Source organism: Lactuca virosa, chromosome 3 (assembly GCF_052849685.1).
Source record: "Lactuca virosa cultivar CGN04683 chromosome 3, Lactuca_virosa_CGN04683_v6, whole genome shotgun sequence".
Classification (NCBI taxonomy): domain Eukaryota; kingdom Viridiplantae; phylum Streptophyta; class Magnoliopsida; order Asterales; family Asteraceae; genus Lactuca; species Lactuca virosa.
The window spans coordinates 277,699,593-277,720,215 of NC_136428.1; the positions used below are offsets into that span (position 1 = coordinate 277,699,593).

At 31.7% G+C, this 20,623-nt stretch overlaps 3 protein-coding genes across 3 annotated transcripts in view; 1 reads left to right on the plus strand and 2 right to left on the minus strand.

Moving 5' to 3' along the window:
* Nucleotides 1-7,592: 7,592 nt before the first annotated feature.
* LOC145164615 (uncharacterized) lies at nt 7,593-7,928 on the minus strand. The gene has a single exon (XM_079083322.1). It carries the CDS (start codon nt 7,926-7,928, stop codon nt 7,593-7,595), a length of 336 nt encoding a protein of 111 aa, XP_078939448.1.
* Nucleotides 7,929-7,961: 33 nt separating this feature from the next.
* Nucleotides 7,962-8,609, minus strand: LOC145164616 (uncharacterized). Its single transcript, XM_079083323.1, has 3 exons — nt 8,399-8,609; nt 8,160-8,221; nt 7,962-8,096 (listed from the first exon to the last, which is right to left on the minus strand). Exons 1-3 carry the CDS (start codon nt 8,607-8,609, stop codon nt 7,962-7,964), a joined length of 408 nt encoding a protein of 135 aa, XP_078939449.1.
* Nucleotides 8,610-13,517: 4,908 nt separating this feature from the next.
* The window catches only part of LOC145164617 (uncharacterized), a 37,435-nt gene continuing 30,329 nt past the window's right edge, over nt 13,518-20,623 (plus strand). Inside the window, exons 1-2 of the mRNA XM_079083324.1 lie at nt 13,518-13,903; nt 15,403-15,504. The gene's annotated coding sequence lies outside the window, so the exon portion shown is untranslated. The remainder of the gene's footprint in view (nt 13,904-15,402; nt 15,505-20,623) is intronic.

Here is a 20,623-nt window from a genome sequence, read left to right on the forward strand (position 1 = left end):
TGTCTACCACTTAGTACATTCTCATTGAGATTTTTGAACATTTCATGTTGTCGCTATTTCTATTATCATCTCAATATAGGTTACAATACTTGACTTTAGGTCATTACATTGACTTAAAATATTGGGTTGTTACAAAAACTCTACTCCCCGGTTCAATGCTGATCGTCCATATGTCCCACCGGATCGTGAATTTCATTTCCCATTCAATGATAAAACATTTCCCGAATACATAAAATGTTACTTCGGTAGACTTCACGAACTGAGTAACAATTGTGTCATTGAGGAAATTTTTCCCGAATCCTCGGGTAATCCAAGTGATCAATTACCCATCATTAGCACAATTCGTCCCGATTCTCAATCCACTTCGATGTAGATGAAGAAATCACTATGGAAGGACCATAATTAGTTGTAAATTGCCCACCCTTGCCTTCCATAATGTGTCCCAACAAAAAACCATCCTTGACATACTCTACCATTGTTCAATCATCTGGACCGCAGACCCCAGTCGAAAGCACAGTGACTATTCAACCCATTCTTCATGAATTACCAATTGGAAATTGTGAATTTGGCCAATGTTCTCAAAGTCCTGAACTTTCTAGCTCGGATGACTCAAGTCCTCGATTTTATACTCATTCAAAGGTTTTCAAGAAACCGCAGTTAAATGTTTCTGATTGCGTTTCTCCAAAAACTCAAGCAAAGTTGGCTTTCAAAGAGGAACTCAGATCCTGAGGTAAAAAGCGGGATACTGATCTCAAAAACAAAACTTTCAAACAAGCCAAGTTTTCAAATCAAAAGAATTTTGAAAAACCCACTGCTGCCAAAAATCTTTCAAAACTTACGGCAGTAAAAGGATAAAAAACGGAATGTACTGTGAAAAAATATTTTTTAAACACTCCTGCAAAATTCCAAAAGCAAGTCACGTCTTTTCAACAATATTCCTTAAACGATCCAAAGTAGAAAGGTATTTTGCCAACTCCCGAACCTTCAAAATCACATCAGTCTGTCACCAGGTCAAAACCTAGGAGTAGTTCATGTACCAAAACTTTTTCAAGTCCCAAGGGCACTGCAGCCAAACACCACCCAAGGACCGGTCACAAGTCTCCAACCATACCCTCCAGACCGTTGACAAAGTACGGTGTCTGGATATACAAGAAAAACCACTCATTTGGTTTTTACCCACTAAAAATGTCACGTGCAACCCAACCTCATAACACCCCAAAAGTTGTGAAACACCCTGGACTAGGTTCAAAAACTGAAAAACAATCTATTCCTAAGTTACACGTGCATTCATCCATTAAGAAAATTTCTCATGTGACCACGGGCTCCAAACTTGTTTAGGTGCCCAAACTAACCAATTATTTTTCAGGCGATGTGCAAGGAGGAACAAGAAGACGAGTGGTTAATTGATAGTGCATGCTCCTTGCACATGACCGGAAGGTTAGAATACCTTCGCGACTTGAGCCCAATCTGTAATGGCGGACATGTTACTTTTGGAAACAATGCAAATAGAATCATAAAGGGTTATGGTGTACTAACCATGGGAAGTTTCACAATTCAAAAGGTCGCTTACGTAGAAGGCCTCAAGCATAACTTGATCAGCATGGGCCAACTATGCAAAGTTGGTCATCGAGTTGAATTTGATAGTGAATATTGCTACATAATGATAAATGATAGAAACACCTGCTTGATCAAGTCCAAAGCCAAAGGGACAATGTATCCTTTGGATGTCTCACTGATCATTGGCAAACCGCAGTTGTGTTTCCTATCAAAAGCAGTATCCGAAGTAAGCTGGTTATGGCACCGCAAACTAGCTCATCTCAACTTCAGACACATCAACAACCTCGTCACTGAAGAACTGGTCTGTGGCCTCCCCATCTTGAAATATAACAATGATACACTATGCCCAGCTTGTGAGTGTGGAAAACAAACAAATGGAAGCCATCCTATGATTGTTGATTCTTCAATCGTTGAACCTTTAGAACTACTTCACATTGATTTCTACGGTCCATCTACCGTAGCCATACTTCATCTCAAGAAATACATTCTGGTTATAGTTGATGACTTTACTCGCTTCACTTGTGTCTTCTTCTTGAGACTCGAATCCGACACACCGCAGATCATGATCAACTTCATAAAAGAAATAAATCTCCAAATCAAGATACTAGTAAGAAGGATAAGAAGTGACAATAGAATCGAATTCACTAATCAACTCTTGAACAGTGTTTTGGTTTCCAAAGGCATCAGTCACAACTTCTCAGCACCCTACACACCGCAACAAAATGGAGTAGTAGAGCAAAAAAATCGCACATTGGTCGAAGTAGCTAGATCGATGTTGAACTTTTCCAACTTTCCTCTTTACTTCTGGGCAGAAACATAGGTAACTGCGTGCTTTGTTCAAAACTGAAGTATCATTTGCAAACGTCTTAACAAGACTCCTTATGAGGGTCTCAACAACCGCAAACCCAGTGTTCGATTCTTCCACATTTTTGGTTGCAGATGTTTTGTGATCAACAACAAGGATCACCTTAACAAATTTGCACCGAAATCAGATGAAGGCATTTTTCTTGGCTATTCTACCAACAAAGTGGCCTATAGGGTTCTCATTAGACGTACAAGACTGATAGTCGAAAGCTTCGATGTCAAATTTGATGACTATTATGTCCGCAACACTGCTCCTTCAAAGGAAACAGATGTTATCCTGGAAAGTGATATCCCAGCCTCTTCGGGTCCACTGAACATAGTTGAAATCAATTATGATGATATTTTTGACCCTGCAGACACATCTCATCTCTCTGAAATCCTGGTTTCTCCGGTAGCACAACAACAACATGCTGAGGTATCTGGCCCAACCTTCTCTGAAGACTTGTCAATTAATACTTCCACCTTGCCGGTTGAGGGGGAAAGTTCAACTCCGGTTCCAATGACAACCATCGAGGTTCTAGTACTAAAAGATACAGCTCCTGTTTCTACTCGCAGAGTCACTATCTAATTAAATGTTTCTTCAGGCTCTGAGGATGAAGAAGTTGAGAACATTGACAAAAGATCAGATTCAAGGGTTATCACTCATTCATTAATCCAGGGGGAACCGATGTCATCGGTTCAAGGGGAACCGTCTTCGGTTCACGGGGAACTCCAATCTTCAATTCAGAGGGAACCTCCTTCAACAGCCGCAATTCTATTTCCTATAGTCCAAGATACATCTGTGGGCTGCTCCCAAGTCGAGGGGTACTACCTTCTCCAACCACAGAGTCCTCTGATCTTGAATATATTCCCCCAACCGCAGTTGCAGATCACCAACAAACTCGTCTTCACATTTGGACGAAGGATCACCCACCGGGTCAAATCATCGGAAACCCATCTGCATGTATCCAAACTCGTCCTCTAATGATTTAACTAACCATTGACATTATGCAGCTTTCATGTCCTTAGTGGAGCCTCGAACCATAAAAAAAGCACTCATGGAGCCCGACTGGATCACCACAATGTAAGAGGAGTTAGTTGAGTTTGAGAGGAGTTTGAGAGAAATAAAGTGTGGAAACTGGTACCGAAGCCAAAAGGCCACACAATCTTCGGTACAAGATGGCTATATAAATACAAGCTAGATGAGTCCGGTGCAGTGGTGAGAAACAAAGCCCGACTAATTGCTATGGGGTAAAGTTAACTTGAAGGCGTTGACTACGATGAAACATATGCCCCCATAGCCAGAATGGAAGCAATACACATTTTCTTAGCGTATGCGGCACACACGAACATCAAAGTGCATCAAATGGATCTAAAAATTGTCTTTCTAAATGAAGAACTGAAGGAAGAAGTTTACCTACAACTGTTGGGTTTTAAGCACTATAACACACCTAAGATAACTCGACAAGTTGGATCGGGTTTTTCCCATTTTCGGTCTGACGAGTAACTCGGCGAGTTGATGAGATAACTCAGTGAGTTGGTTAGGGTTTTCCCCGGTTTTTCTGAACACTAAAGGAACTCAACGAGTTGCTAGATGCGCTCGACGAGTTGGGTCAACATGGACTGTTGACCTTGACTTTGACCATAATTGACCAAGTTTGACTTTGAGGATATTTCTGGTATTTTAGGATTTTGACAAGTTGGCCACATGATAATTGTAGGCAGTTGAGTTGGAGCTACGCGTTGGGACTCGTCTGATCTTATCTTATCAGTTCAGCATTCTTGAGAGGTGAGTCTCCTCACCATACCAATGGGTCGAAGGCACCAAGGCCGACACATTTTATGATATGTGGTACACTAGTTGATGCTAGGAGGTATGTTAGTTGTATATGTGGTATACTTGTATAAAAGACCATGGGGGAGCCCATGGAACTTGGATGTAAGACCATGTAGAGAACCCATGGCTTTCCTATTAAAGACCATGGGGGATCCCATGGTACTTGGATGTAAGACCATGTGGGGAGCCAATGGCTTTCCTATTAAAGACCATGGGGAAGCCCATAGCACTTAGGTGTAAGACCATGTGGGGAGCCCATGTCATCCTGGAGTAAGACCCTGGGGGGAGCCCACGACATCCCTATATGTTGTATGCATGGCTTATGTGGTTTATGTAGCTTTATAGCTAATATGGATTATGTGATTATGTGGATTGTGTGGGGTATGCTCTGGGGACTCACTAAGCTTTAGCTTACAGTTTGTTGATTTGTTTCAGCTACATCTGAGCCTAAGGGCAAGGGCAAGGCTTGATGGCGCGACATGCACTCTTCGGCATTTGGTTTGATGGGACACTCTGATATTTGAAATAAAACGTTGATGTTATGGATTTTGAAAACAATTGTCATTGATATTTCATATTTTATGGGAATGTTTTGGTTAATTAAAAATAAAAAATTTATTTGAAAATTTGGGTCGTTACACACCATGATGCCATGTAGGTGCATTATGTGGCATGGGGGTGCATGATGATCCATGAGTGAACAACATGCTCCATAAGGGCATCCTCTATGAGGACATTCACCAGTACTGCATCCTTGGAACATCTGAAACACTCTAGTGCATAATCACAAATAAAAGGGGGTGTATTATGCAGGAAAGGACGTATCTTGCACCATAAGGAGGGCATCCTTCTTATAAAGGTTGCATCACCATTCCAACAACACATCAATATCACATTTGGACCAACACCAATCTACAATGAATCTAATGAAGCCCCTAGCACATTTGGTAATGCATGGGGCGCACCTTGTGTCCTTAAGGGCATATCTTGGTGTCTTGCAGGAGAATCCTGATGCTCATGGGGCCCACCTGCTGAAGCTTCATCGGGATTCTCCGGAATGCCACAAAATGCTACAACTCTAATTCTAGGTGCTCTAACTTGATTTACAAATGCTTAAGTCACATTTTAACACGTATTAAATGCGATTTATACCTTGCAAATAAGAATTTAGCCATGTTCCCCAAATGGGACGTGTTCAAGTTGATGTATTAGTTGTGATGTGCTATAAGGATATCCATAATGGATTGAACTCCAAAGATTTCAATGGATTAACACATCATTACTCTACATTCCATAAAACTCTATAAATTTGTTTCTACAATGCACTGAACTCTAAAAAATTTAATGAAATATTACAAAAGCTAATTTATTATATTTATTTAAGAACTAGGTTTAAACCCGTGGAAATCCACGGTTGATAAAATTTGAAATAGAATTATAATTTTGATTGTCTAATAAAAAAAGATATCAAAGTTTAGAAAAAATGAAGAATAGTGATATTGTAATTAGCATAAATAAATAAAATACAATAAAGTATTATAAATAAATTAATTAACATGATGGATGAACTGTGATTTACAAAAACTAAATAAAAGATGATACAAAAAAATTGTTTATAAATTCCCAAAAACTTCCTTATAAACAACATTAGAAGTTTTATTTATGAGACTACCATCCTTATCTAAAATTAACAATTTTAATCTTTCTCTACTTTGAACTCTAGATAAGGCAACATACAATTGGCCATGTGAAAAGACATGATCTTTGAGAAACAAACCAACCTTGGATAACGAGTGTCATTGACTCTTATTAATAGTCATTGCAAAACATGAAAGATATAATATGCCCAAGAGTCATTATAGAATGATATTGCTAATAATATATGATCCTATAGGGTCACACCATATAGCAAGTTACCGTCAATTGATTATTTATTAGTATAATTTGATTATTAATAAATATATCAACACTTGTATTTAATTGGAAAATTATTATTTCATAGAAATAATATTTTACTAATTGAGAATTTATTATTTGTGGAAATAATATTTATTGGAGAAATAACAACTTATGAAATATATCATAAAGTATGCTTATTTATAAGTTATATTTATAACTTTATAAAGACTTCCTTGGGGCTGTTGATATCTTGTTGTCGTTCTTCTCTCTTTCCTGTGCGCGCTAGTTCAATTTATATAAAATATAGTTTTATATAAAATAAAATAAGATATATATATATATATATATATATATATATATATATATATTGGGAATTCTTTATAAAAATGATTGATTTTTATAAAGATAACATATATGTATATATATAAAAGTAATAACTAGCCATGAGACAAACTTTGTCTCATGGGAGACATCTTTTTCGAAAATTTAAGGGAGGAGACAAGACATGCATGCCTTGTCTATTTTACATACCATGCTTGAAATAATGTTGTCCCTGCTTTTACATTATTGTCCCCCTTACACTTTATGGCCATTATATAAAGAAGGGCTTGGAAGGCTTTTGAGACATGTTCTTGCATATTCTTCTTATTCCTTTTGGCTATGAAAACCGTGGGCTTGAGGAGCTCTAAGAGGGCTGCCAATTTCGTGCTTTACAAGCTCTTCTTCTCCTCCATTCTCTTGCATTTTGATGCTAGACAAAGCCCCTTTGTTGCTTCACCTTTGAACAAATATTTGGTATATATTTCAAAGGCTTATGAACAACAAATTACAAATGAATACTAGTATGTTTTAATGGTTCTAATCTTGCTTGGTGGATACTTATAGAGAACTCTTGCTTTAGAGTTTCATGCCACGCTTCATCAACTTCCAACCTCCCATGAGGATCAAAGTCTTCAAAGGTTGTTATGCTTTCTCTCCTATGGTTGTTTTTAATCTTCCTAACTCTTCCAAAATGATCCTTAGTGGGTAAAATAGTTTTAGTTTTATTTAACATTTTTAAAGCTTCCGTTGTCATTTTTACCAGTTGTGAAACCGGATTTTTGAATAAAAACCCAACAAAACATACAACCAATGAAAACTGTCTTCTTCGGAATTTGAAGGAATTTTTTGTTGTGATGGAGTTAAATACATTCTTGGAATAAAAGTAAAGTTTCCAATATTAGTTCCAGATATAATATGTGCCTCAATAACATGTTTTCCCAATGATATCACCTGGAGTCTTGTCCTATTACATAAGCCATTTTTCTGATCAATATTTCTCAGTAACATAACTCGAACACCGATTTTTAAATCTAACTTGTTGTTTGGTAAACCCAATACTTTCAGACCATTTAAAACATCAGGTGAATATAGATTTTCATCAAACTCCTCATTGACAAATTCGTATTGGCATATACTATTCTGAACTTAAATATTCAACCTCATCTCCTAGAAACTTCGATAGCAAACTGTCGTTTATTTCCTGAACCACTTCATTCTTTGGAGCAAGTATTGCTCGTTCTTGAAAATAATTTGTATTGTTTCGCTTTTCCAAAATCGAACGATATACAAAATGGATTAATGAACCTATAGGATCATGTGGATCATTAATGAGAATATCATCCGGAATATTAATAACTGTTTCACCGTCACTCAGATCACCAAGTTTGCCTTCTCCTATATCTAATAGCCATTCTAAAAAATCTCTAATTTTTTCTATAGCAGATTGATCTCTTCCAATAGTTAGCCTCATGTTTTTTGTTAATTTATGGATTTTGCATTGTTGTCATAAATATGAAGAACTCAAAGAAGCATTAACAATGTTCTGTCTACTCCCACCATGAATAACAGGTAGAATTTGTATGAAATCTCCTCCAAAAACAATAACTTTCCCTCCAAACGGAATATCTGAGTTGCTAGACTTTTCACACCTTAATATATCTTTCAAACATCGATCTTAAGCTTCAAATGCATGCTTATGGACCATAGGTGCTTCAACCCAAATTATCAATGAGGTTTTTCTCAATAAGCTAGCGAGGTCACTATCTGGATTTATTTTACAAATAGAATCCTCAGTAAGTTCAAATGGAATTATAAATCCAGAGTGTGTTGTTCTACCTCCGAACAACATTAATGAAGTAATCCCACTTGAAGCAACATTTAAAACAATATGACCCTTGCATCTAATTGTTGCAGGTATTGTCTTTCACAAAAACGTTTTACCAGTTCCACCATAACCATAAATAAAGAAGACACATCCTTTATTTTCTTTAATTGCACTCATGATATCAAGGAAAATGTCACGTTGCTCATTTTTCAATGCAAGAAACATACGATCAAACTCAGTCTTTATAACGGGGATGTCATAATCTAGCTCCTCGGTGATAAGTCGATTGTTTGAAGAAGAAACAGAATCAACGTCCGGGAAATGCATCTTTTTATATTTTTTGAGATTGGAGTTGTTCCGAAGTAAAACTTGTTCTATTTCAAACAAAGTTAAGTTCTTAAGATGATCTTCATTGAGTGATAAGTATGGAGGACAAATATTAAATTAATTAAAAATATTATTAACAATATTTATTTATAATTAAAATATTATTTAATGTATGTTTAAAAATAAATAATTTACTTTTAAAATAAATAATAATGAAAAAAATTATAATACCTGCATAACAAGCATCTCTAAAAGAATATTATTCTTCACCATTTACTATGCGAATTTCTTCAAATGATTTCGGACCTTTCACTTTATTTAACAGAATCCTTAAGAAATAAGCTTCCCCTAGATTAGGTGAAACCGAATGAATTCTACAAATGCACTTTCCTACTTCCCGTGGCTTCCAAATCCTATCACCACATTTCCAAACAAACTTTGAAGGAAATTCAACATACGTAAGTTTTCGTGCATCACGATAAATTGCATTACACTTCATCCAAGCTGCGAACATTGAAGAAGCAACAGAAGCTTTGTCCAGAACATTGTCAATATCATCGTCTTCCCCATATACAATCTGTGGTTGACCAGGAAGATGAAAAGGCGGTCTAACCACAGAAGGATACCTGTAATAAACAACATATTTAAAAATTCGTCATGATGCTTTACATGCTGATAAATATCTACATTCGTAATCCTCATTTACTTCATCGACCGCATCATTATTATCACAATCATTGTTGCTTCGTACAATGGAAACTGTAGCTCTATCAGGTCCCTTGTTTATGTATTTAAAAAATACTTTATAGAAGATCCCTAATTGCACCATTCAACATTAATATGTGTCTGATATATTTTCAATAGATATTTGTTGTAGGGGACAACATTTCTATTATCCAACTTCACACCCAATTTTTGGACTAAATGACCATGGTTTCTTCTCCTATATAAGGGAAAACCATTCTGATCAACAGACGTATGATTACAGAATTGCTTTGTAAAGTTTTTAGAGCATTTTTTGTCCACCATGCATGGACAATTGATATTTTCAGCTCCACATGGACCATGAATCATGAACTCATTCACAAGTGAATACAATTCTGGATCTTCATCTATGTTTGGTATCTCGGCGGAAATTATTGGATCGATAAATTCAACAGTGGGTAGCTTGTAGTTAGAATGCATAAATAGACATATATGACTATGTGGCAAACCTCTTTTTGAAATTCAATTATATAACCATCTGCAAAATACTTTGCACAAAATAAAATATTATTAGACTGTAAGCAAAAATATAAATAATATAAAATAAAAATCATAAACTTTTATCAATTATGAAAAAACATAATTTTAAATACCTACTTGAACTATGCTGAAAATGTGATTCTCCCTTAGGTCTTTAATAAATGCATCAAGCTTGATCTTGAACAACCTACATAGTATATCAGGTCTGTCTTCTAGTTGAAGTGAAGTATCCTTAAGAAACCTTTTAACCTCAGGCCATTTGGGATTACACATAACGGTAATGAAGAAATCAGGATATCCAAACCATTTACATAGAGACATGGCATCCAAATAGTTTTGTAGCATATAGCGCGCACCACCAATAAATAATGAAGGTAATATCAAATTTTTGGCCGACGTTGGAGATATTTGTAGTTCCTTGAGCTTTTTGCTTACATAAACTCTCATAAGAATTGCATCTAAGAACATGTTGTTTCCTACATATGTAATACAATCTCCCACTTTCAATCATATTAGACGCATCAACCAAAAATTGTTGAAACAACCTTTTTGAATTAAGAATCGGTGAGAACGAATGATCCCTGTCTTGAATTCTAAAAGCGAAAAATTCTCTTATTTTACATTTCGCCCGCTTGTTGTTGGTTGTAGATGTAACACCTATATGAAGAATGTCAACGTACCATCATCCCCATATGGAAATCGTATTGGATATTGGAGAGGAAGATAAGAATGATGCAATTCACTGATACGTTGTAGAAATCCCGATTTCGTTTGAACAACGATATCTCTATTTTCAAATGAATAAAAAATGTCATCTACAATTGAAGTGGTAACCTCACAAGCAGTTGGTAGGTTATATGTCCTTCCATCTCGATCCATTCTCCCGATAATTCTTAACTTCATAGCAACTTGAGGATTTTTCTGAAAAGTATCCCTTCCCATTCTATAAGAGCTAACCAAGACATTATTTGAATCTAACATCACCTTCAAATCTTCAATAATATAATTATCAATTGATGTAGACTGATGTTTTCCCGACTAAAAAAATGAATGTATACATAATATTAGTACAAAAATAGAAAAGGATTAAAATTAAGTATGAATAAGAAGTTTGAAAATATACCCAAAGCATCTTTGTCTATTTGAAATTTTGTTCTCGGTATCATAAATGTATAACTGAGAGAATTTTGGTTGCGATCCATTTGCTTGTAAAAGACTTCCAATACTATGATAATTTTGGCAACCAAGTCTGGAAATCTATAGAGCGTTTCCTCTATTGATTGAAAAATCAATTTTACCACCCATCGACATAAACGAAAACATTGAATTGTAACGTCAAATGTTTTTGATGAAGTTTTTGCTTTTAGAATCCTTTGCTCAAAACATTCTTTCATAAGTTGGTGGTGCGTTCTTTAAATTTGGTAGTTGAACCTTGCCATAACCACAACATAATGAATAATTTGTGTTCTCTTTTTGTTTTCCTCTAATGGATTCATTTTTTTATATCTTTTCATGACATGTTTGACATACAACAATTTGATCACCATGATCCAAATATTCTATAAAAAATAATGTCGTATAAGTAAAATATTTAATTTATATCTATATACAATACGGTATTTTAGTTGTAACAAAAAAGGAAAATGGGTATATATTGATTACATTTGGAAATACCAACTATTAGGTTTTCAGTAATGACTTCATGTATATTTTCTACATCTGATGTCAAGTCAGTCAATGGAATAAGAGATAAATGTTTGGACTTTCTTTTTAATTTATAACATCCTGGATTTAACTTGATTGATGATGAAGAACCAATTATTGTAGATGCATTTCTCGATGTCATACCATTAGAAAGTACAAAGTAATATATTTTATTTGGTAACGTTGAAGTGGCGTAGTTACTAATATTAGCTGGAAAAAAATAGTGAGGATATATAAATTTATTTCAAAGTGGTTAAAAGTAAATCTTAAAAACAAAAATTATTACCATTTGAAATGTTAGATAACGGAATTCTAACATTTATATATGGAGGAGAAGATTGTAGGGGTGTATTTTAGTTTCCACGTGATTTATAGGAATGAACATTTCATTTTGATGAACAATGCTTTTTAATTGATCTGTAAATAATAACTTGTTATAAAATTGAAGACATCTGTTATAAAATAAAATTAGAATGTAAAATTTCATATTAGTATAGGGGAATAATATAAAAAGATGAGAATGTATGTATTTTTTATATAGGTAAATGAAGTGTAAAAAGTGAAAAATAAAATAAGAAAATTACAGTTATCCATGTTTTTAAGACATGGGCAGTAGATGGATTAATAACACTTGATCGTGTATTCATTTTCTTCGATCTCTTATTATCCAAATATAATTTTCTATGTCTTCTTTTCTCTGTTGCTTTCAAGTAGTACATATTATTGTTTGTTTCTGTACAAGGAATAAAAGTATATGATATAAAATATATAAGAATGTAAACAATTATGTTGATATAAAATTTAAAATAATAAATAATTGAAATTTTGTTAACATTAAATTTTTCATAATAATATATAATCAATAATAATAATAGTGAAGAAAGAAATGAACCTTTGTAACAATTGTTAACAAATATTGCAGATGATGAATCTTCAGCGGACGATGAAGTAGAAAATTTATTTGTTTTTTTCCTTTTATGTTAATACGGATTAGTGTTAGAATAGTACATGTTATTGTTTGATTACGAAATTGCTTCCGGATGATATTATATTTATTTAAATATGAATTTAACTATATATATATATATATATATATATACATTTATATAGAAATTATAAAAGTTTTTATTTATATAATATGAAAATATATGATCATATTTTTATGTTATTAAAAGATTTATTTAAAGCTTAAAATTTTGTAACAAAATCTTTTTTAAAAAAATGTTAAAGAAAAAACGTATCGTTGTAAGCTGAAGTAATAACATTTGTAGCGGTTGAAGTTTGTTGGATTGATGTAGTAGACAAATTAATGTTATTTTTGTTATCTAAATAAAAACTATTTAATTTTCTACTCTTTTTAGAATTAAACGACTTCATGATATATTTGCAATCTGAATAAATAACAACAATTACTTGATAAAATAAGATGATAGGCAATAAACAATATGATTAAATTAAAGGAAAATAACATATAAACTAACATTATGCTAATACTTTACATATAATTGCAATTTGTGTTATACAAGTCTGTAAGTCGGTCAATTCTTGTAATATGATTACATATAAGTATTTTTTATTTTTTTTATATACCCTAATATAAAAAGTTTATTTATCCTATATTTATATACCATTGATAAAATAAAATATAAACAAATAATATTTATATTAAACACAGTTAATATATGTATGATGTAAACACAACACCATAAATATATGTTTTTCTATTATTAAAGTAGAAATTATTTAATTTTTTTTAGACTTAGTAGAGTACATGATAAGGATTGAACATGAAATAAATATTAGTTTAAAAAAAAGCGAATGATACTAAATAAAAATGTACATAAATTTTTGGTAAACATTCACTAGTTAATGTAATATTTGTCAATTATTGTGAAACGGTGACCATTTACGCAAATTGACTTCAACATGGAGCATATATGTAATTCAGGGAGAAGTAAGTGATGGAGAATAAATTGGATTTTTATTTAGTTCGAAGATAAGACATCTTTGTTCAATGTACTCTTCTTTATCTTTGTATTTGTCTGACGCACAAACACACATTACAATCGCAATTCTCTATCGCTAGAAATCAATAACAAAAACACATTGGTGGGGTAAGGCTTATTCGTTTATCTCTGTGGATCTGTTAAACTCACAAAATTGGGGATCGGAGGCAAACGTATCCTAGAAATCGACTTCAATCTTCACAGAAAGTATCGATTTTTCAGAAGTAAAGAATTGTGTACCTATAGTAGGCAGTGGAGAGGACAGCATGAATCAAGAATGCAAAAAGTGTGTACTATCAGTAGAGTAACAACGCATCAAAGTAAACAACTTAAAAGAAGGTTAGGGTTTTATAATCTTTTAATTTAGGTTTGATCTTTTGTTTTTGAAATTTTGTGGAAGGAAAGATAATCTGTTTTAAAATTTTGAAACTATTAAAAAAATTGTTGTTAAGCATGCATGAATCTCGGTGAAAATAATAAAAAATTATTTATTTTTTTGTATTTTTCTCTACTAAGTGAAGAATCGAGATCAAACATCCCATTATTTCTTGGCTTAATTAACATGCAAGTAATCTATATATTTGGAAAAAAAAATTATTCCAATGGGAAGCTATTTTTAAGCTATTATGAAACTGTGTCAAGAGAATGTCAAGTTGTTAGGTAGAAAGTCAACTTGTAATATATTGTCATGTTCTTGCCAAAAATTGGATTGATATGTTGTGAATTTGATGTTATTCATCACAAACATAATGCGGTTCTCAAGTAATTATAATCTGCGATTCTAGTGGTTAGTACCACAATTAGAAAATATATGTTATGGCAAATATTGGCATTTTTTGCTTGATCGTATTCATAGTCGTATCATATTAGACTTACAAAGAAAAGATTATTCTTAGAGATTATGAGAATTACAAGAAGAAAGACATCCCACTTTATCCTAAAGATGAGGAAAAGATTATTATGTGAAATAAAATAGGTCTGTGTATATATTTTTCAGAAAAGTTCATTTTTGGACACATTTCTTAAATTTATTCCAGAATTGATTTATGTAGTATGGCTGAATTTCTTGATTAAGGGTTAGATATTGATACCATATCAACGACAATGACGTGAAGCGATAAAATTTATTAAAATCCACTTACTAGAATTTTCATTATCTAAAACCTGATTAAAAACTTATTTATAAAGTGACGTTAAGTTTTTTTAATAATTCCAGTTTTGAAAACATCTCACTTAATATGATATGTTGCTATCTATATTATATAGACTCCCTTTCGACATAACATCTATGAAACTTGTTTTAATTGGAAATATGTGTCATCCCCAAATCATGCACATTATACCTCATCTCTGTATATATCTTTAAAGTCATTTGGATTTGCACATTATGGTATATATATATATATATATATATATATATATATATATATATATATATATATATATATATATATATATATATATATATATATATGTTCTTTCTAATTTTTAAACACTCTTATGCAACTAAATGGCTTTTTATATATATATATATATATATATATATATATATATATATATATATATATATATATATATATATATATATATATATATATATATATATATATATATATATATATATAAAGCCATTTAGTTGCATAAGAGTGTTTAAAAATTAGAAAGAACATATATATATATATATATATATATATATATATATATATATATATATATATATATATATATATATATATATATATATATATATACAAATAAACATATGTTATTCTTAATTGTTATCATCACTTAAACAAATTGATCAAGTCTCATTTGCTGCTATCTCATCTATATAACAGGTACGTGTCTAGATACAAGAATCGATTTCCCTTGCGTCGAGCCCTGGAATCATCAATGAAGTTAAAAGTTCAAGTCGGACATCATCCACGCATCATCTCCTGGTATTATAGTAAATTCTCTCTCTCTCTCTCTCTCTCTCTCTCTCTCCCCCCCCCAACACATTTTAATAGATTTATCTATCATATTATTCGACTTCATTTGTTCCTATTACACCATTTTACTTTGAAAAATTTAACCGGTTATAGCAATCTCATTTTGATACAAAGCAATTTTAAGTGGTATAATTGGTTATATGTTTCACCCTATAATGCCTTAATAATAAATTAAGAAGCACGTTGCTATAGTACACAAACGAAGTTGTCTTCTTAAACCATACAGAAATTAAAAAAAAAATGTGAAATCAAGTCAAAGTGTCTACCCAATCATACCTAAACCAAAAATTCTAAATATCCAAAATAAAATACTTGTACCAAGCAAACTCTTCATCCATGACAACCATCTCCATTGATAGAATAATATTATTTTTTATGAAGTTCCATATCTTTAGTACTCGAACTTTAATATGGGTATCGTCTTCGAGTTGGTCGATGTTTTTTAGGTACAATTTCTTACCTAAAGACATATTCTGCAAACATAATATTTGAAAATTTTGTTATTTCTTGCATTATCAGAACAATAACAGAAAATATAGACTTGTGACTGCTTTGTTGATTTGAGCCTTGAATACCAAAACCATAACAAAGTTAATGTTTTTGTCCTTTAAAACAAATAGATAGATATGGTATATTTATTGAAGTAGGAAGCTATACAGTAAAAGTAAAAGGGACCATTTCGACAATGTCGCAGTTTAAAATTAATAAATAATTGAAGTGGATTTATTAATCAAAATGGTCATTTTGACTAAAAACTATAAAAAATATACATTTTACAAAATAATAAACATACATATACAAACAACAAATGGATAGCATCGTAATTTGTATTTTTCCCTTAATAAGAATAAAATATAATTGAAATCAAAAGTATATTGCATTATTGCTATTCATTACATGATCAAGACAATAACAATAAAAAATAGCAACATATTTTTATTTGTTACTGCTTTCCTAATTAGATCATTTAATACCAAAACCATAACATAGTCGATGTATTTGTTTGTTAAAATTTGGAATTCCTATAGGTTTAGAAGTAAAAAGAGAGGTTTAGTTGGCATGAATTGTAAAAATTAACACACCTGATGCCTTGAACCTGTATGAAGCTAATTGAGGTGACAAAGACGAAAGAGGCTTTTGTAGATGCACTTGAAATAGGAAGAAGACGAATGATGAATTTAAAAAAGATGGATTTCACGTATACATGTATATTTATAGATATAAAATTAAATTTTGAATATCTTCGCAATATAATCATTGATTTTATGATTTTATTGTTGTTGAAATTGTATTAGATATTATCGTGTTGCTGATTTTATTGGATTTAGTAGATTATAAATAAGTTTTAATTATAGATAGGATTTGAGTTGAAAAGGGATTGCAGAAAATTAGGAGGAAATAAGTTAAATGGACGAAATTAACTGAGTATGAATTTTAGTGATATCTTTGATTTGATTTATGAATTTTCATTTTGACCCTGATTTGTTTGGTTTTTAAATGCATAGAAAACGGGTGAAGGCGTTTTCTAAAATTGAGTTTGATTTTTTTTTAATTGAGTTTAAATTGAAAAGTAGATCACGTTCCTGATTTTGCTGAGTTGGGAGTTTAATGGAGGTAATGGGAAATTTCGGAAATTCACTTAAACATTTAAGTAGGAAAATTTGACTGGGGTAGGCTGATGGGTATTGTAGATGCATTTCTCGATCACGTTCCATGGCTGTTCTGACATGGAAGTGGCCTTGAGGTTAAAGACAACATTTTTACCCTCTGTCTAACCATGTTACTTTTATGATTTTATGTGGGAACAATTGTGGTTACCCCGAGATGATGGGAAATTAGTTGTTGGCAAACTTGGAGTTATTTTTGAACAGGTATAATTTCATTGGTCTTTCATTAAGTTCATGCATAAATTTTAAATATAGTAACTCAATAATTACTGAATTTTCCAAGTAACAATAAAAATGTCATTTTTACCCTTTCACTTCACTACTATTATGTAGCAAGCGATGTTTTTGTTTAACTTATAACTAACTGCCAAAGAAAGTGATATGTAAAATTAAACATATAACTAACTGCCAAAACACACATATGAAGGTAATTTTTCCATAAGTTGGGAGAAAAAAGCAATGTACTCCAAAATCAATTGTACCAAAAAGAAAATAACATAGCAAACGACATTATAGGACTGACAAAAAACCCCAATGTACTTTCAAGAAACAAAGATGAAAACCATCAAATCCCAAAAAAAACCCATTCAAAACCAACCAAGTTAAAAATATAAAAGGCTTAGGAGTCTATGATGCGGAAACAAAATTAACCATCAACTAAGATTGTTTGTAGAAATAAAACGTATTTACTTTTCTTTCTTGGGTACAAAAGTGGCATTGGTTGTTTATCTTGTGGTGACAATCGAGCAGTTTTAGAAGTAGACAAATTCTCCATTTCATCAATATATATGCATGTAGGAAGGTTTCTTTTCAAGTCAGTTGGTGTAGAAATCAACTTTGTAGGACTTGTTGAGTTGAGTTGTCCCTGGCACATGGTGTTAAATTTTCACCTGTCTGTGAAAAAGAACCCTAAAAAAATTTTAGTTAGTTGTTATACATTAAAACAAAATATTTGAGAATTATAATTTAAAAAGCACAACCCGGAGAACTTTGGTCTCTTGGGAACCAATGAATTAGAGAAGTTTGGTCTCTTGGGAACCAATATCAGAAGAACCAATCAGGAATGAATTAGAGTTACCAGGTCGCATCATAAGAACAAAACAAAATGCTATTGATTCAGATATAGTTGGGTTAATTGGGTAAAAAATAAACATAAGTGTTGAAAAAAACCTGTGGAATAAGATTCTTTTTTCCGGTTCATCAATTATTTATGTATTCACAGTTAATCTTGCAATCCGATAAAGATTACTTTTATTATTGACATTGTAACTTGTAATATCAATCTTAATTGTCAACCTTTTGTCCACCACAACTTTCAACTCCGTTAGAAACAAATCCAAACTGATACCAAGCTAAAATAGAAATAAATATTGTTAGAAAAATTGTATGTAAAATATGTAATATATAACTTAAATAAGTAATTAACAACTATAAAATAATACCTTCTTGTCTTTTTCATACAACTCTTTAGCTGTGAATTTGAACAACTCTTTGCTTCTTGACCAACTGAGGTTAAAGTTAAGGTTCTTGTGTTGTCTTGAACCCGAAGTGGGATTTTAAATCTAAATAAACTATAAAATTATATTATATTACACAAATATAATAAAGTTATATTGTTATTATGTGAAATAAATATGTAATATCATGGAATAACCGAAATTTGGATATTTTTGCATATAGGATTAGCACATTCATAAGTAACGATTTCGGTCACTTCATAAGAACCATCAACCTTATCAGTAGGAGACCGTTTTTCTCTTGATAACTTTTTGCATTTGCTACAAGCAAGGTAATACCAATGTATGTTTTGACGTATTCCCTAAATAGTACCAACAATAATGACCGTTTTTTCCTGAAAATTTAAATAATGTTCAATGTTAATAAATGTTAGTTTGCGAAAGTGTATGTTAGGCCGGTTATAACAATATACTTTGTATGGTTGTTACACTTTTAAAATATGAAAATAAAAGTTTATTAAACTAACAACTTTAAAAATAATGTAAAGTACCTTTAAAGGTTCAAACAAATCATCAATGTTAGAAAACAAATGATTTTCAGAAAGTCATCGTGTTCTGTGTCTTGTTTTGATGCAATCATCTTGATTCCACTTGATGAAAGTTGTTGTTGATTTTGAGAAACCAATCTGTTCATTTATAAAAAAGAAAGGAAATAAGTTTATTATAGTATGAAAAAATTAAATTTGAAAATACAAAGGAAAGTATGAATGAAAGTACTTGTTTTTGTAGCTTGTAATTTCATGGATATCATTTTTTTATGAACAATCTACTAACATCAAAGTAGATGGATAAAAAAGGATGACTTGCAAAAAAATTGATTATTTAATTACATATAAAATTTTAGAAAATAGTTGTTAAAAATAATTACAAACCATTAATAAACATCACTTTGGCAAACTGAACAATAACAACAACTGAAGCAAGGCTGTTATTGTTATCAAGAAAATCACACAAGTAGTAGGCATTCTGACCCCACAAAGTTACTTTAAGCTTAGTATCCAAAAAACAATGAACAAATATTTGGGATACTATAAAAGAAATTGAATTATTTGAATGTAATAATCATGAATACTCTATATCTTGAAGATGTGGCATTCTATGTTTTGATTTATCGTGTTAAGAGGTATCCATACTCCCATATTCAAAAATATGTCCAATAATATCTACAAAAGCAACAAAATATAGGCTTAAGTTAATAAAAACGATCAATTTTTTGTCCAAAGAAAGGAATTAGGATGTTATATAACAAATGTTAATATTAAATGAACTAACCAAAAGAGTTTGACTCCTGGATGTTGTTCGAAACGATCGTATTGAAGTCAACAAAATCAAAGCCGTGTGAAGATGTAGAAAATTTTCACAAGCTTTAACAGTTGTATCGAGGTAAAAGTTAAGTTTTCTTTCCGGATCAACAAACTTATTGTTGATGAAAATACAAAGGAAAGTATACATTAAAGTACTTGTTTTTGTAGCTTGTAATTTCATGTATCATTGTTTATGAACAACCTACTAACATAAAAGTAGATGGATAAAAAAGGACGACTTGCAAAAAAATTGGTTATTTAATTATGTATAAAATTTTAGAAAATGGTTGTTAAAAATAATTACAAACAATTAATAAGCTTCACTTTGGAAAAATGAACAATAACAACAACTGGAGCAAGGTTGTTATTGTTATCAAGAAAATCACACATGTAGTAGGCATTCTGACCCCACAAAGTTACTTTAAGCTTAGTATCCCTGAAACAATGAACTAATATCAGGTATACTATAAAAGAAATTGTATTATTTGAATGTAATAATCGTGAATATTCTATATCTTGAAGATGTGGCATTCTATGTTTTGATTTATCGTGTTCAGAGGTATCCATACTCTCATATTCA

Coding starts and splice junctions, on each gene's coding strand:
- LOC145164616 (XM_079083323.1), bottom strand. CDS start 8,609: ATGCATTTCCCGGACGTTGATTCTGTTTCTTCTTCAAACAATCGACTT. Junction 8,222..8,398: donor TTATGGTTATGGTGGAACTG/GTAAAACGTTTT, acceptor AAATAAATCCAG/ATAGTGACCTCGCTAGCTTA. Junction 8,097..8,159: donor TTTGGGTTGAAGCACCTATG/GTCCATAAGCAT, acceptor AGGTGTGAAAAG/TCTAGCAACTCAGATATTCC.
- LOC145164615 (XM_079083322.1), bottom strand. CDS start 7,928: ATGAGGCTAACTATTGGAAGAGATCAATCTGCTATAGAAAAAATTAGA.